This window comes from Bombina bombina, chromosome 4 (genome assembly GCF_027579735.1).
Source record: "Bombina bombina isolate aBomBom1 chromosome 4, aBomBom1.pri, whole genome shotgun sequence".
In the NCBI taxonomy this organism is placed as follows: domain Eukaryota; kingdom Metazoa; phylum Chordata; class Amphibia; order Anura; family Bombinatoridae; genus Bombina; species Bombina bombina.
This window is the reverse complement of record NC_069502.1, coordinates 83,795,257-83,811,079: the sequence shown is the minus strand read 5'-3', so window position 1 is coordinate 83,811,079 and position 15,823 is coordinate 83,795,257. Positions and strand designations below refer to the sequence as shown.

General features: G+C 42.0%; 1 protein-coding gene across 1 annotated transcript in view; it reads left to right on the top strand.

Moving 5' to 3' along the window:
• The window catches only part of INTS9 (integrator complex subunit 9), a 271,893-nt gene that overhangs the window by 117,071 nt on the left and 138,999 nt on the right, over positions 1-15,823 (top strand). Inside the window, exon 5 of the mRNA XM_053711080.1 lies at positions 14,546-14,710. Coding sequence (XP_053567055.1) covers positions 14,546-14,710 — 165 coding nt within the window. The remainder of the gene's footprint in view (positions 1-14,545; positions 14,711-15,823) is intronic.

Genomic DNA, 15,823 nt, shown 5'->3' with positions numbered 1-15,823 from the left:
TCAAAATGGAAACCATTCGAACGATCCTTCCTACCATCCAGGAAGGTCAATTTATGACCACGGTGGATTTAAAGGATGCGTACCTCCATATTCCTATCCACAAGGAACATCATCAGTTCCTAAGGTTCGCTTTTCTGGACAAGCATTACCAGTTTGTGGCACTTCCATTCGGATTAGCCACTGCTCCGAGAATTTTCAGAAAGGTACTAGGGTCCCTTCTAGCGGTTCTAAGACCAAGGGGCATTGCAGTAGTACCGTACTTGGACGACATCCTGATTCAAGCGTCGTCTCTGTCAAAAGCAAAGGCTCATACGGACATCGTCCTAGCCTTTCTCAGATCTCACGGATGGAAAGTGAACATAGAAAAAAGTTCTCTTTCCCCGTCAACAAGAGTTCCCTTCTTGGGAACAATAATAGACTCCTTAGAAATGAGGATTTTTCTGACAGAGGTCAGAAAATCAAAACTTCTAAGCTCTTGTCAAATTCTTCATTCTGTTCTTCGTCCTTCCATAGCGCAGTGCATGGAAGTAATAGGATTGATGGTTGCAGCAATGGACATAGTTCCTTTTGCACGAATTCATCTAAGACCATTACAACTGTGCATGCTCAGACAGTGGAATGGGGATTATACAGACTTGTCTCCGACGATTCAAGTAGATCAAAGGACCAGAGATTCACTCCGTTGGTGGCTAATCCTGGACAACCTGTCACAGGGAATGAGCTTCCGCAGACCAGAGTGGGTCATTGTCACGACCGACGCCAGTCTGGTGGGCTGGGGCGCGGTCTGGGAACCCCTGAAAGCTCAGGGTCTATGGTCTCGGGAAGAATCTCTTCTCCCGATAAACATTCTGGAACTGAGAGCGATATTCAATGCTCTCAAAGCTTGGCCTCATCTAGCAAAGGCCAAATTCATAAGGTTTCAATCAGACAACATGACGACAGTTGCATATATCAACCATCAGGGGGGAACAAGGAGTTCCCTGGCGATGGAGGAAGTGACCAAGATAATTCAATGGGCGGAGGATCACTCCTGCCACTTGTCTGCAATCCACATCCCAGGAGTGGAAAATTGGGAAGCGGATTTTCTGAGTCGTCAGACATTCCATCCGGGGGAGTGGGAACTCCACCCGGAAATCTTTGCCCAAATAACTCAATTATGGGGCATTCCAGACATGGATCTGATGGCGTCTCGTCAGAACTTCAAGGTTCCTTGTTACGGGTCCAGATCCAGGGATCCCAAGGCGACTCTAGTAGATGCACTAGTAGCACCTTGGACCTTCAACCTAGCTTATGTTTTCCCACCGTTTCCTCTCATTCCCAGGCTGGTAGCCAGGATCAACCAGGAGAGGGCTTCGGTGATCTTGATAGCTCCTGCGTGGCCACGCAGGACTTGGTATGCAGACCTGGTGAATATGTCATCGGCTCCACCATGGAAGCTACCTTTGAGACAGGACCTTCTTGTTCAAGGTCCATTCGAACATCCGAATCTGGTTTCTCTCCAACTGACTGCTTGGAGATTGAACGCTTGATTTTATCAAAGCGTGGGTTTTCAGATTCTGTAATAGATACTCTGATTCAGGCTAGAAAGCCTGTAACTAGAAAAAATTACCATAAGATATGGAAAAAATATATCTGTTGGTGTGAATCTAAAGGATTCCCATGGAACAAGATAAAAATTCCTAGGATTTTATCCTTTCTACAAGAAGGTTTGGAGAAGGGATTATCTGCAAGTTCTCTGAAGGGACAGATTTCTGCGTTATCTGTTTTACTTCACAAAAGGCTGGCAGCTGTGCCAGAGGTTCAAGCGTTTGTTCAGGCTCTGGTTAGAATCAAGCCTGTTTACAGACCTTTGACTCCTCCCTGGAGTCTTAATCTAGTTCTTTCAGTTCTTCAAGGGGTTCCGTTTGAACCCTTACATTCCGTAGATATTAAGTTATTATCTTGGAAAGTTTTGTTTTTGGTTGCAATTTCTTCTGCTAGAAGAGTTTCTGAGTTATCTGCTCTGCAGTGTTCTCCGCCCTATCTGGTGTTCCATGCAGATAAGGTGGTTTTGCGTACTAAGCCTGGTTTTCTTCCGAAAGTTGTTTCCAACAAGAATATTAACCAGGAGATAGTTGTACCTTCTTTGTGCCCGAATCCAGTTTCAAAGAAGGAACGTTTGTTACACAATTTGGACGTAGTCCGTGCTCTAAAATTCTATTTAGAGGCCACTAAAGATTTCAGACAAACTTCTTCTTTGTTTGTTGTTTATTCTGGTAAAAGGAGAGGTCAAAAAGCAACTTCTACCACTCTTTCTTTTTGGCTTAAAAGCATTATCCGTTTGGCTTATGAGACTGTCGGACGGCAGCCTCCTGAAAGAATCACAGCTCACTCCACTAGGGCTGTGGCTTCCACATGGGCCTTCAAGAACGAGGCTTCTGTTGACCAGATATGTAAGGCAGCGACTTGGTCTTCACTGCACACTTTTGCCAAATTTTACAAATTTGATACTTTTGCTTCTTCAGAGGCTATTTTTGGGAGAAAGGTTTTGCAAGCCGTGGTGCCTTCCATTTAGGTGACCTGATTTGCTCCCTCCCTTCATCCGTGTCCTAAAGCTTTGGTATTGGTTCCCACAAGTAAGGATGACGCCGTGGACCGGACACACCTATGTTGGAGAAAACAGAATTTATGCTTACCTGATAAATTACTTTCTCCAACGGTGTGTCCGGTCCACGGCCCGCCCTGGTTTTTTTAATCAGGTCTGATGAATTATTTTCTCTAACTACAGTCACCACGGTATCATATGGTTTCTCCTATGCATATTTCCTCCTGTACGTCGGTCGAATGACTGGGGTAGGCGGAGCCTAGGAGGGATCATGTGACCAGCTTTGCTGGGCTCTTTGCCATTTTCTGTTGGGGAGGAGAATATCCCACAAGTAAGGATGACGCCGTGGACCGGACACACCGTTGGAGAAAGTAATTTATCAGGTAAGCATAAATTCTGTTTTTTGTCTATGGGTATCAATGAAATGCCTCAACTGGAAGTATCTGAACCATTGTGTGAAGTGTGTAATGTTCAGCGATAAGAGGTTTTGTTTGGAGATCAAATTCCCTGAGTCAATAAAGGTTGTGGAAAAGTAATAGGCCATGTATATTAGACGGTTGTGTAGGCGTAAGGGGGTGACCTATTGGGAATTCTGAGTTAGACAGGACTGTCGTCACTGGAGATGGGGTCGAGGAGATATGATTATATTTACGGATCAGGCTGAGCCACAGATCCGGGGTTTCTTTGATAATTTTGTAATTTTTTATGGAGTTCGGGTGATTATTTGACTGTTGTCGGCATAAAGCACCTAACTGGGGTGTAGCTGTGATCGAATGTTCTATGAGGATCCACAATCCACCGCTGTAAACTGCAAATGTGCACCAGTCAAGGACTCTACGAATAAACACTGATGCTCTGTATTTTGCCATATCAGGAACTCCTAAGCCTCAGTTCAGTTTGGTCATATACAATGTGTTTTTGGCTATTCTGGAAGGCTTTTTATCCAGATGTATGAGTTAATCATGCTTTGTAGTTTGAGTATATAAGTTTCCGGTAGGGGAATTGGTATGGTTTGGAATATATAAAGGAATTTGGGGAGGAGTGTCATTTTGGCAACATTAATTCTACCTATCCATGAAATGTTTTTGTTCAGCCAGCTAGAGGTCTCCCTAGTTAAAGTTGTTAGAAGGGCGTTATAATTAAGTTCTACTAGTCTTTGGGGACAGGTCGTTAGGTGTACTCCAAGGTATTTTAGGGATGATGTTTAAATTAAGTATGGAGTCTGTTGTGCCAATTTCAGTGTTTCCCTTTCAGTGAGGTTAGCAGCTAATATTTCTGATTTGGTTAGATTAACAGAATAATTATACACTCTAGCATAATCTTCAAGAGTAGTCTGTGCCGCGGAGAGAGAGGATCTGGGTGAGGTCAGCGTTAATAATAAATCGTCAGCGTAGAGTGCTAACCTATACTGGGTATTATCTAATGTGATTCCCTGAACCTCTGGGTTTGCGCGCAAGGCAGACGCAACTACCTCCATTGCTAACACGAATAATAGTGGTGACAGAGGGCACCCCTGTCTAGTTCCATTTCGAATTTGGAAGGGCTCTGACAGGATTCCAGTGACCCGTATTCTGGCTGTAGGGGAAGAGTATAGTATGAATACGCAATTTATGAAGCTGTCCGGGAGGCCAAATTTTTCTAGGGTCAATTTAAGAAAAGTCAAGTCTGTCGAAAGCTTTTTCAGCATCAGTAGACTGTAATATAAAAGGGAGTTTTTGTTCTTTAGAATACTGTAGGAGATGGACTCTAACCGTATTGTCTTTCGCCTCTGTCCGCAACACAAAACCCACCTGGTCTGGATGTATCAATGATGGTAAGAGGGCATTTAGTCTATTGGACAAAACTTTAGAGTCGATTTTTATGTCTACATTTAACAGCGAAATGGGTCTATAGCTAGATGGGAGCGCTGGGTCTGTGTTTGGCTTAGGAATCACGGTGACCACTGCTTCAAGCATCGACGATGGCAGCACGTTGCCCTCACCTATATGTCTAAAGACAGCAAATAGATGTCGTATCAGGATATGTTTACATTTTTTGTAATAGCCGCCATTAAAATCGTCTGGTCCCGGACTCTTACCCTGTTTTAATGACTTAATAGCTAACTCAATTTCTCTAGCTGTAAAAGGTTGTTTTAGTAGATCAGTTTGATCCTGTGTTAATTTCGGTAGTTCTACATGTCCCAGGTATGTCTGACAGTTATGTACATGTCGGTCCTTGTCCCTGTCAGGGAAGAGGTTGTATAACTTGGAGTAAAAGTCACGAAAACCGTTTGCAATCCCCAGGGAATCTGCTATTCTGTTACCTAGAGGTGTCTGAAGGTGGAAGACATAGTTGGTAGTTTGTTTGGGCCTATTCGCCCTGGCCAGCAATGTTCCAGGTTTATTGCCCTCGATAAAGAATGTCTGCTGTAGTTTAAAGGCTTGGGTGTGAGCACCTTGTTGAATTAATTCTCTAAACCTATTGGCGGCCTGGTCCAGTTTTGTCTTAATAGTCTCATCTGTAAGGGTGCAATTTATGGGACCTATCCCATAGGGTTAAATCAGTAATCAAGTCATTGTAGAGTGCTCTCTTTTCTTTAGTTTGGGTTGATTTTGTCTTAATTGGTTCTCCTCTCAGCAAACACTTGTGTCTCCCACAGTACGAATGGGTCAATTTCAGGGGTGTTGTTAATCTGGAAAAATTCTTTGAGCAATTGTTCAGTCTGCTGGGTTAATAGTTTATCTTTTAAAAGGGTGTCATCTAAACGGCACCGGAAGGGTTTTAATGGGGTCTGGGCCCATGTTAGCTTGCAGGAAACTACAGAGTGGTCTGACCAAACTATGGGGATTACTTCAGTTTCTAACAAACCGGATAGCGTGATATGGTCTAATAAGATATAGTTAATACGCGTATATGTTTGATTTGGTGCTAAATAATATGTATAGTAGAACTAGTAGTTTTACGAATAAAAGAGGCCTGCTGTGTTTTGGGGGCATATATATTAACCAAAGTTATTAACCTGCTGAACAAGAGCACAGTAATCTCCAGGTATCTCCCCTCTTTATCTTTCTCTATCTGTTGAACCTGAAATGGAGTTGTTTTATGTATCAGGATGGAAACCCCACAAACCTTTTTTGTGTTGTCCCTACTGTGATGGTGTGTGGGGTATGTGGAGGCAAAAAAGGTGGGTTCTTTTTCGTCTATAAAATGTGTTTCTTGTATAAGGAGGATATCGATACATTTGTGGGAGATGTCTTTGAAGGCTATGCGCCTTTTGCGCGTCTATCTCTTCATCTTCTGAGGATGAAATGTCTGGTTTTTGGTTATTTGAGGATGCAGATTTACCCACAGGGGTCGGGTCTGGCAGCTTGAAGTATGAGTTCACTGTTTGGTGGGATATGGCAGTAGTTTTGCCAGGTTTCTCTGCTTTATTAAGCTTCTTTGGCAACATTTTGGGACTTGGTAAAGGTCCCAGGGCCCTTCACACCAGCTTAGAGTTCTCAGATATGCTGATACGTTATATAAAAGATTGTGCAATTGGCTCCACCTTTGGGGCCCTCTTTAAGCAAAGTATATTTACATAGAAGATGTCCTCTGGAGGAGGTGAAAGTTCTTTCACTATATATATATATATATATATATATATATATATATATATATATATATATATATATAGGCAGCAAGTGATGTGATCAGATGTGGCAGCTAATGTAAGGCATAATGCATGGCTTGGTGTACTGAGGTCATATCTGGGGTCCCTTTTGCAGCTATATGTAAACGATTAAGTATAAGTCAGTCCCAGGGTTATTATGCTAAGAACAGTGTCATCCATAACTTTTCCCTCTAGGTGTGCTCATATTATGATGGTTATATGCACCTTGTCCGTGAGCAGGAGGTTTACAGTCATATTATAACGTTATCAGGCAGGTGTAGAAAGTTCATACCTCATTGTCCTTAGATAGGTCTGTTGAGACTTGTTATACGGCACTTTGTAGTAAGCAGCAGGCCTGCAGGCTGAGCCGAATGCTTTATATGAGCTACGAACCCTTTCAATTTACAGCCTGTCAGGGCTTCAAAATAGCGGCGGTTTAGTAGGCCCCGTTTTCCTAATAGTGGGATCCGGCTTCAGGTGCTGTATGTTCGAAAGTGCTCAGACTTTACATCCTACTCTGTGCAGCTTAATTTCGCTCCAGGACCGGAGTATTGAAGATATAACCCTCGTTCATGAGATTTCTGGAGAGATGACAGTCAGAGCTCACCTACAGTGCGGCCATTCCTCTCGGATGCCGGCTCCGCCAGTGTGGCTCCTTTTATACCTCAATAGGATCAAGGGTTAATATCTCCTTCCGGGAGATTATTTGAACAGCTTGGAGATTTATAGCTGCTTAATGTGAGTTTTTTTGGGCTCATAGACTGTGTTTTTGGCTTGGAACAAACAGGTTTCACTTTTGTTTTTGAAGTGTTGCGCAGCTCATAATATTTTAGCCCCTTTTCCATAGCAGGGGAAGTCCTGTCTTACGTACCACATGATTGTGTGTGGTCTCTTTCATTTCCTAAGATCCTGCTGCAGACATCACTCCTGAGGAGAGCGTTGTCACTGTTAGCTGTCTGGGTCTAGTAGGTGGTGAGTGCCCCAGCCATTGGGAGTATTAAGGTGCCATTTTTTAAATAAAAGCGTTTCTTTTTGTTTGTCCGCTATGGATGACTCTGATACTACATTAGAAGGTTCCGCTCCTTCTGTACTGATTAATAATTCCTGTTTATATTGTGAGGAGGCTGTGGTTTTGTGGTTTGCCCGTCTGCTCAATTGTGTTCCATTTGCCTAAACACTGTTCTTAAGTCTAAGAAGGGAGACAAGCCTGCTAATACTCATAGCACTATTAGCACTTCTGAGCCGTCTACTTCACAGGAATCTGGGTCCCGAGAAATTACGTATCTGCGTTTTTTATTAAAGGAGGTCCTGTCTACACTAGAGATTCCAGAGGCTACAGTCCCTGAGGAACCTAAGATCCCTAAATAAGACAGGGTTTATAAAGATAGGAAGGTCCCTCTGACCTTCCCTTTGCCAGTCAAGATGGTGAACATTATTAGTAATGAATGGTAAAGAGTAGGAACTTACTTTTCCCCCTTGTCTACTTTTAAAATATTATTCCTGGTCCCTGACTCTCAATTAGATTTTTGGGGCTCCATCCCTAAGGTGGATGGCACTATCTTTACGCTGGCTAAGCCTATTACTATCCCTCTGGAGGATAGTTCTTGTTTTAGAGAGCCTATGGATACGAAAATAGAAACTTTTATGAGGAAGGTGTTTTTGTTTCAACCGGGTGGCAGCTGTAGCCGCAGTTGCTGCAGCAGCTACCAACTGGTGCGACACTCTGTTGGAGCTCTTTGTGGTAGAGACTTCCCTCGAGGATATTCAGGAGAGAGTTAAAGCACTAAGAAGTGCTAATTCATCTGTGACGCGAATATGCAGATTATTCGCATACATGCAAAGGCTGCTGGCTTTGCGGTTCTAGCCCGCAGGGCTCTCTGGTTGAAGTCTTGGTCTGTGGATATGACTTCTAAATCCAGACTCTTTTCTCTTCACTTCAAGGGGAAGATTTTATTCGGTCCAGGACTGGACTCCATTATCTTTACGGTTACTGGGGGGAAAGGTGATTCCTACCGCAGGATAAGAAGAATAGGCCTAAGGGACAGCAACTGTCTAATTTTCATTCCTTCAGTGCTGACAAGTCGCAACAACAGCATTCCTCTTCCAAGTTGGAGCAGCTCAAGAGTACTTGGAAGCCGGCTCACTCCTGAAATAAGAAGCACGCCGAGAACGCTTGGTTCCAGGATGTACAGGACCCTTGGGTCCTGGAGGTTGTATCTCAAGGATACAGGATAGGATTCAAGTCTCATCCGCCCAGGGGCAGATTCCTACTCTCCAGTCTGTCTACAAGAACAGAAAAGAGGGCTGCCTTCTTAGGTTGCGTACGGGATCTCTTCTCTCTAGGAGTAATTGTCCCGGTACCTACAGCAGAAAGAGGTTTGGGGTTTTATTCAAACCTTTTCATGGTTCCAAAGGGAACTTTTCATCCAATTCTGGACCTAAAGTGCCTAAACAAGTTTCTGAGTGTTCCCTCTTTCAAGATCGAGACAATACGGTCTATCCTTCCTCTGGTTCAGGAAGGACAGTCTATGACCACAATAGACCTGAAGGATGCATACCTTAATGTCCCAATTCACAGGGAACATTTTCAGTTCCTGAGGTTTGCTTTTCTGGACCAGCACTTCCAGTTCATAGCTCTTCTGTTTGGCCTAGCTACTAATCCAAGGATATTTACAAAGGTTCTGGGGCTCTTCTAGCCGTTGCCAGAACACGAGGTATTGCAGTAGTGCTATACCTGGACGATATCTTGGTACAGGTTTTGTCTAGCGGAAGAACATTTGGAGTCCCTTCTCAATCTGCTTCGATCACATGGATGGAAGATAAACTTTGAAAAGTGTTCTTACTCCATGTACAAGGATACATTTTCTGGGAACTATAATAGACTCTGTATCCATGACAAAATTCCTAACAGATCAGAGATGTTGCAAGCTAACTTCGGCATGTCTTGCCCTCCAGGTTTCCTCAAGACCCTCAGTGGCTCAGTGTATGGAGGTAATCGGACTCATGGTGTCCTGCATCGACATTATTCCTTTTGCTAGATTCCATCTCAGACCCTTACAACTATGCATGCTGAGACAATAGAACGGTGACCATTCAGATCTATCTCAACAGATCCTGGGAGATTGTGACTACGGACGCAAGCCTTTCCGACTGGGGAGCCGTTTGGGGTGCCAAGAAGGAACAAGGTCTGTGGACTAAGGAGGAGTCCTCCCTTCCGATCAACCTTTTTCGAACTCCGGGCCATCATCAATTCTGGGTTCGTCCCAGTTTATCAGATTCCAATCGGACAATATAACCTTGGTTGCTTATATCAACCATCAGTGGGGAAAGAGAAGTTCCTTGGTGATGACAGAAGTATCTCATACTAGAGTGGGCGGAGACTCACAAAGCGGAACTGATAGATGCCCTATTCGTACCAGGGAGGTTCAGACTCCTATCTTTTTCCTCCATTACTGCTTCTCCCTCGTGTGGTGGCTCGCATCAAGCAGGAACGAGCATCAGTGATTCTGATTTCTACGTCGTGGCCCGGAAGGATGTGGTTTGCGTATCTGGTGGGGATGTCCTCATCTCCTCAGTGGAGGCTACCTTGTTGCAGAGATCTGCTGATACAGGGTCCCTTCGTTCATCAAAATCTAGATTCTCTGGGGCTGATTGCGGAGATTGAACGTTTAGTCTTAGCCAAGAGAGGGTTTTCTGAGAGTGTTATCTACACTGGTTCAAGCTCATAAGCCAATTACTTGTCGTATCTACCATAAAGTGTGGAGGACTTGCTTTTACTGGTGTGAAGAGCGTGGCTTTTCCTGGCATAAGGTTAAGGTTGCCAGAATTTTTAGCTTTCCTCCAGGATGGACTGGAGACGGGTGTTACTGCACAAAAGATTGGCTGAGCTTCCGGATGTGCAGTCCTTTGGTAAGACTCTGGAAAGGATCAGACCGTGTTTAAGTCTGGGGCTCCGCCTTGGAGCCTCGATCTTGTTCTTCGTGTTTTGCAGCAGGCTCCATTTGAGCCTATGCATACTGTTGACATTAAATTGTTATCTTGGAAGGTTCTTAGGGTTCCTCCCTAAGGTCGTGTCGACTAGTAACATTAATCAAGAAATTGTTGTTCCTTCCTTGTGCCCTAATCCTTCTTCAGCGAAGGAGGTTGCCTCATAATCTAGATGTGATTCGTGCCTTGAAGTTCTATCTTCAGGCTACTAAGGATTTCAGACAATCTTCCTCTTTTTCATCTATACAGGGAAGGGTAAGGGGCAGAAGGCTACTATGACTTCTCTATCTTTCTGGTTGAGGAGTGTCATCCGCTTAGCTTATGAGACAGTGGGACGACAGCCTCCTGAGAGGATAACGGCTCATTCCACTAGAGCAGTGGCTTCCTCTTGGGCTTTTAAGAAGGGCGACTCCCTTTTTATATTTCTTCTGGCACCTTTTATAACCCAATGTTTCTCCTACGTTTCCTTGTTCCTGGGGGATAGGGGAAGTGTGAGGGATATTTTAGCCTTTGGCTGGCATGTCTGCTTCCTCCTGGTGGCCAGGTGTTGTGTTTCCCAACAGTAAGGAATGAAGTTATGTACTCTCCCTGCCAGGAAGGAAAGAAATTTATCTGGTACGCATAAATTATGTTTTTCAAAAATAAGCAAAATTAGTTACATAGCTATGCTGTCTGGAGAAGTCTGATCCACCCCCTTATCAGTGTTTAGCATCAGAAACACAGGCATTGTATTTCAACTGAGTTTACAGCAGCTTATTTGCTTCTAGGTATGCTCCAGCAGATAATGAGTGTTAAAGTCTTGTATTCTACCAAAGCAAAGGTGGAGATACAGACGTATAAGGAATTGTGTGGGGGAGTTAGAGCTGTACAATTCAGAAACTTAAAATAAAGGGTTAAGTTTATAGAATTATATAGTCAACCTAGATCCTATTTTTTCATCCTGTGGTACGTGTACCCCTGGGGCTACTTAGGGCATTGGCAAGGGGTAATCCAGGGATTGGTCTTAATTATTATTATTTTTTTCTGATGTAGCTATTGTAAACATGACATATCAAAGAAAGCTGTGTTTATCATTTCTACCCTCGAGCACTACTATCAGGGCAGTGTGAGTATTTCCCTGCCTACGTGGGACCACTTCTCCATCACTGATTTATCTCAAATTAGTAAAACCTTTAAAGGGGCTTAGATCTTGCTTGTTAGTGACATATTAGGGCTGGAGTTGAGCTTTACTGATATGAACAGAGAAAGTGTATTACTGTGACCAAGTGTTACAGAGACAAGTGGCAGTTAAATGTGACACTGTGAAATAGTTAGCGTGCATAATAGTAGTGTGCCACTGTAAAATGAGACGGATAAACTATGTATGAAATCTTTATTAAAAATAGAAAGATGGTTCCATACATATTACTTTCCTCATGCAGAAAAGAGTTTACTTTCCTCTGTTTTAATGTATGAAGCACATTGATTGCATATAATTATTAATATCAGTGGACTATATAAGTGTTTTATGAGTTTATTATTCTCTGTGGTAATATTGCCAAATATTAAATTCCGGAAAACCTTAAACAAATATCAGATTCCTATATATTTACTTCATTAACATATCTAATACAAGCTTGTGAAATTAAGTGATACACAATTTCCATTTTTCCTCATGTAAAAGATCAATAATGTGCTACAGTTGAGGTATATAGCAATCAAATGATTGTCTACAGGGGTACTTGCTACAAAAATTTTGGAAAAAAAACTTACCTAGATGATTGTTTTCAGTCCATTTTATGCTGTGGTATAACGTGTTCATAAATGAGATCCATGTGCAAATGATTTCCTGGATATAGCCTTTAAACCTATACTAACTAAAACTTTAACCCTTCTATTTTTATTCAACAATTGTACAATTTTTAAGGCTCCTTTTTAAAAGTTAAGCTGCTCAATAATGCTTAGTTTTTTCTTAAAATATTTATCTATAGCCTTTGTTTCGGATGTGTAAAGAAACCAGAAAAATTGTAATACTCCTCAATCAGTACAACATTATGCATTTTCCAGTTTTGTTGAAAACGGAATATAACGTTTTTTTCAGTTGTGGAGCTTTAGAACTGCTCCAGAACTGCTGAAGAGTTTTGCTTCCTTTTTTAGGAGACACCCATAAGCTTTCAGCTTTTATCTCCCGGAGATCCAGCAAATCTGCTAAATATTTAAAGGGACAGTCTAGTCAAAATTAAACTTTCATGATTCAGATAGGGCATTCAATTTTAAACAACTTTCCAATTTAGTTTTATCATCAAACTTGCTTTGTTCTCTTGAAAGCTAAACTTAGGTAGACTCATATGTTAATGTCTAAGCCATTGAAGGTTGCCTCTTATCTCAGTGCATATATATATATATATATATATATATATACAGTATCTCACAAAAGTGAGTACACCCCTCACATTTTTGTAAATATTTTATTATATCTTTCCTGTGACAACACTGAAGAAATGACACTTTACTACAATGTAAAGTAGTGAGTGTACAGCCTGTATAACAGTGTAAATTTGCTGTCCCCTCAAAATAACTCAACACACAGCCATTAATGTCTAAACCGTTGGCAACTAAAGTGAGTACACCCCTAAGTGGAAATGTCCAAATTGGGCCAAATTAGCCATTTTCCCTCCCCAGTGTCATGTGACTCACTAGTGTTACAAGGTCTCAGGTGTGTTAAATTTGGTGTTATAGCTCTCACACTCTCTCATACTGGTCACTGTTCAACCTGACATCTCATGGCAAAAGAACTCTGAGGATCTGAAAAAAGAATTGTTGCTCTACATAAAGATGGCCTAGGCTATAAGAAGATTGCCAAGACCCTGAAACTGAGGTGCAGCACGGTGGGCAAGACCTTACAGCGGTTTCACAGGACAGGTAACACTCAGAACAGGCCTCGCCATGGTCGACCAAAGAAGTTGAGGTCACATGTTCAGCATCATATCCAGAGGTTATCTTTGGGAATTGCTGCAGAAGTTTAAGGGGTGAGGGGGGGTCAGTGCTCAGACCATACACTGCATACTGCATCCAATTGGACTGCATGGCTGTCGTCCCAGAAGGAAGCCTCTTCTAAAGATGATGCACAAGAAAGCCTGCAAACATTTTGCTGAAGATAAGCAGACTTAAGTAATGGATTACTGGAACCATGTCCTGTGGTCCGATGACACCAAGATAAACATATTTGGTTCAGATGGTGTCAAGCGTGTGTGGCGGCAACCAGGTGAGGAGTACAAAGACAAGTGTCTCTTGCCTACAGTCGAGCATGGTGGTGGGAGTGTCATAGTCTGGGCCTACAGGAGTGCTGCCGGCACTGGGGAGTTACAGTTCATTGAGGGAACCATGAATGCCACCATCTACTGTGACATACTGAAGCAGAGCATGATCCCCTCCCTTCAGAGACTGGGGCGGAGGGCAGTATTCCAACATGATAATGACCCCATGACGACCACTGCCTTGCTAAAGAAGCTGAGGGTATAGTTGATGGACTGGCCAAGCATGTCTCCAGACCTAAACCCTATTGAGCATCTGTGGGGCATCCTCAAATGGTAGGTGGGGGAGCGCAAGGTCGCTAACATCCACCAGCTCCGCGTTGTCGTCATGGAGGAGTGGAAGAAGACTCTGGTGGCAACCTGTGAAGCTCTGGTGAACTCCATGCCCAAGAGGGTTAAGGCAGTGCTGGAAAATAATGGTGGCCACACAAAATATTGACACTTTAGGGGTGTACTCACTTTTGTTGCCAACGGTTTAGTGGCTGTTTGTTGAGTTATTTTGAGGGGACAGCAAATTTACACTGTTATACAGGCTGTTCACTCACTACTTTACATTGTAGCAAAGTGTAATTTCTTCAGTGTTGTCACATGAAAAGATATAATAATTACAAAAATGTGAGGGGTGTACTCACTTTTATGAGATACTGTATGTGTGTATGTACAATATGTATGTATATATATTTTTTTATTTAAAAAAAAAAAAAACATTGTGCTCACTCCTGTGGAGCCAACACTGATTAGCTAAAATGCAAATCTGTCAAAAGAACTGAAATAAGGGGCAGTCTGCAGAAGCTTCAATAAAGGGTAATCACATAGGTAAAGAGTGTATTAATATAACTGTTTGTTATGGAAAACCGAGGAATGGGTAATAAAGGGATTATCTACATTTTTAAACAATAACAATTCTGGAGTAGACTGTCCCTTTAACTTGACCCTTTTTGCACTCATGCTACTAAACAGATATAAAAGATCCCTAAGGAATAGCAGTCCAAATCATTCAACCAGTATTGCTTTTGTTTAAGATGTTTGTTACATTATATGCTTTATTAGTGTATAGAAAGGCACCTAATTACTATACATTTAACCCTCTCTAGAATGTTGCCTGCACCACTTAAGGAAGCTATTGACGTTTTCTCGTGGAGGAAGTGTTATACCATGCAGGAAGTCAATGCTGCTCTCAGCAAGATCCAGCTGGTGGGATATTCTCAAAAAATAGTGAGTATCTGCGTTCCATGTTTCAAATTAATAATATATATATTTAAGGTGATCTAAAAAAATTATTGAATTTCATTTATGCGGTTAAAAGACCTCGTTTTATTAAAACAGTTAAAATGCTGATCTACCTCAAGGGGGACGGCTTTTTGTCCTTATCTGCTACCTAGATGCCAAGATTTAAGAAGCTCACCGCTTAGGGGAAATATTAGATTGACTAAACTCGATAGATACAACCGTGATCCTGAACTCCTGGCAAATTTTTCACCCTTGACAATTAGTCTTCCTCAATCTAACTATTTAACATTTTATTTTCTGAGAGGGTGCCATTAAAATGCCATCGTAAATTATTACAGATAAAGGTTGCCAGGATTAAATATGTTTTATATTTCTCAAATGTAGCGGAGCAAAGCAAGCTGGATAAATGGTTTAGGAAATGAAGCATCATATACTGTTCATGATGCCACATTGTCGTATATTGTAAAATAGATTATAATTAACGGTCTACATTTACGCGCATGTTTTCTCTGTAACGTACTTCCATTATTTTTGTGCTGCATTTGCAATAATTAATTGGCTATGGTTAAAATTAAAAGAAGCAAAACCAATCTATGGATAATTGTGGCTCCTTTATTTTCGTAGATCCTAAGCGAATTTGTCAATAGCTGTAATACAATATGAGGGTTGTTATTATTATTATCAGTTATTTGTAGAGCGTCAACAGGTTCTGCAGCGCTAAAAACATGGATCTAATATGCAAGGTGGGAAATAAAGGGAAAAAGAGGGCCCTGCCAAGAATTTCACTGTTGTAAATCATCTCTCATGAAAGTGATCTACAAAGCAGCTACACTCGTAGGCTTACATGCTAAGGGGGTTCAAGGGGATAACTAAAGGAGGAGAGGGACAAGATAGGAAAATGCTAATGTGTATTATATGCATCCCTGAACAGTAGAGTCTTTAAAGGGACAGTATACACTAATTTTCATTTAACTGCATGTAATAGACACTACTATAAAGAATAACATGCACAGATACTGATATAAAAATCCAGTGTAAAACCTTTTAAAAACTTACTAGGATGCTCCCAATTTAACACTGTTAATGAGATAACCCTGG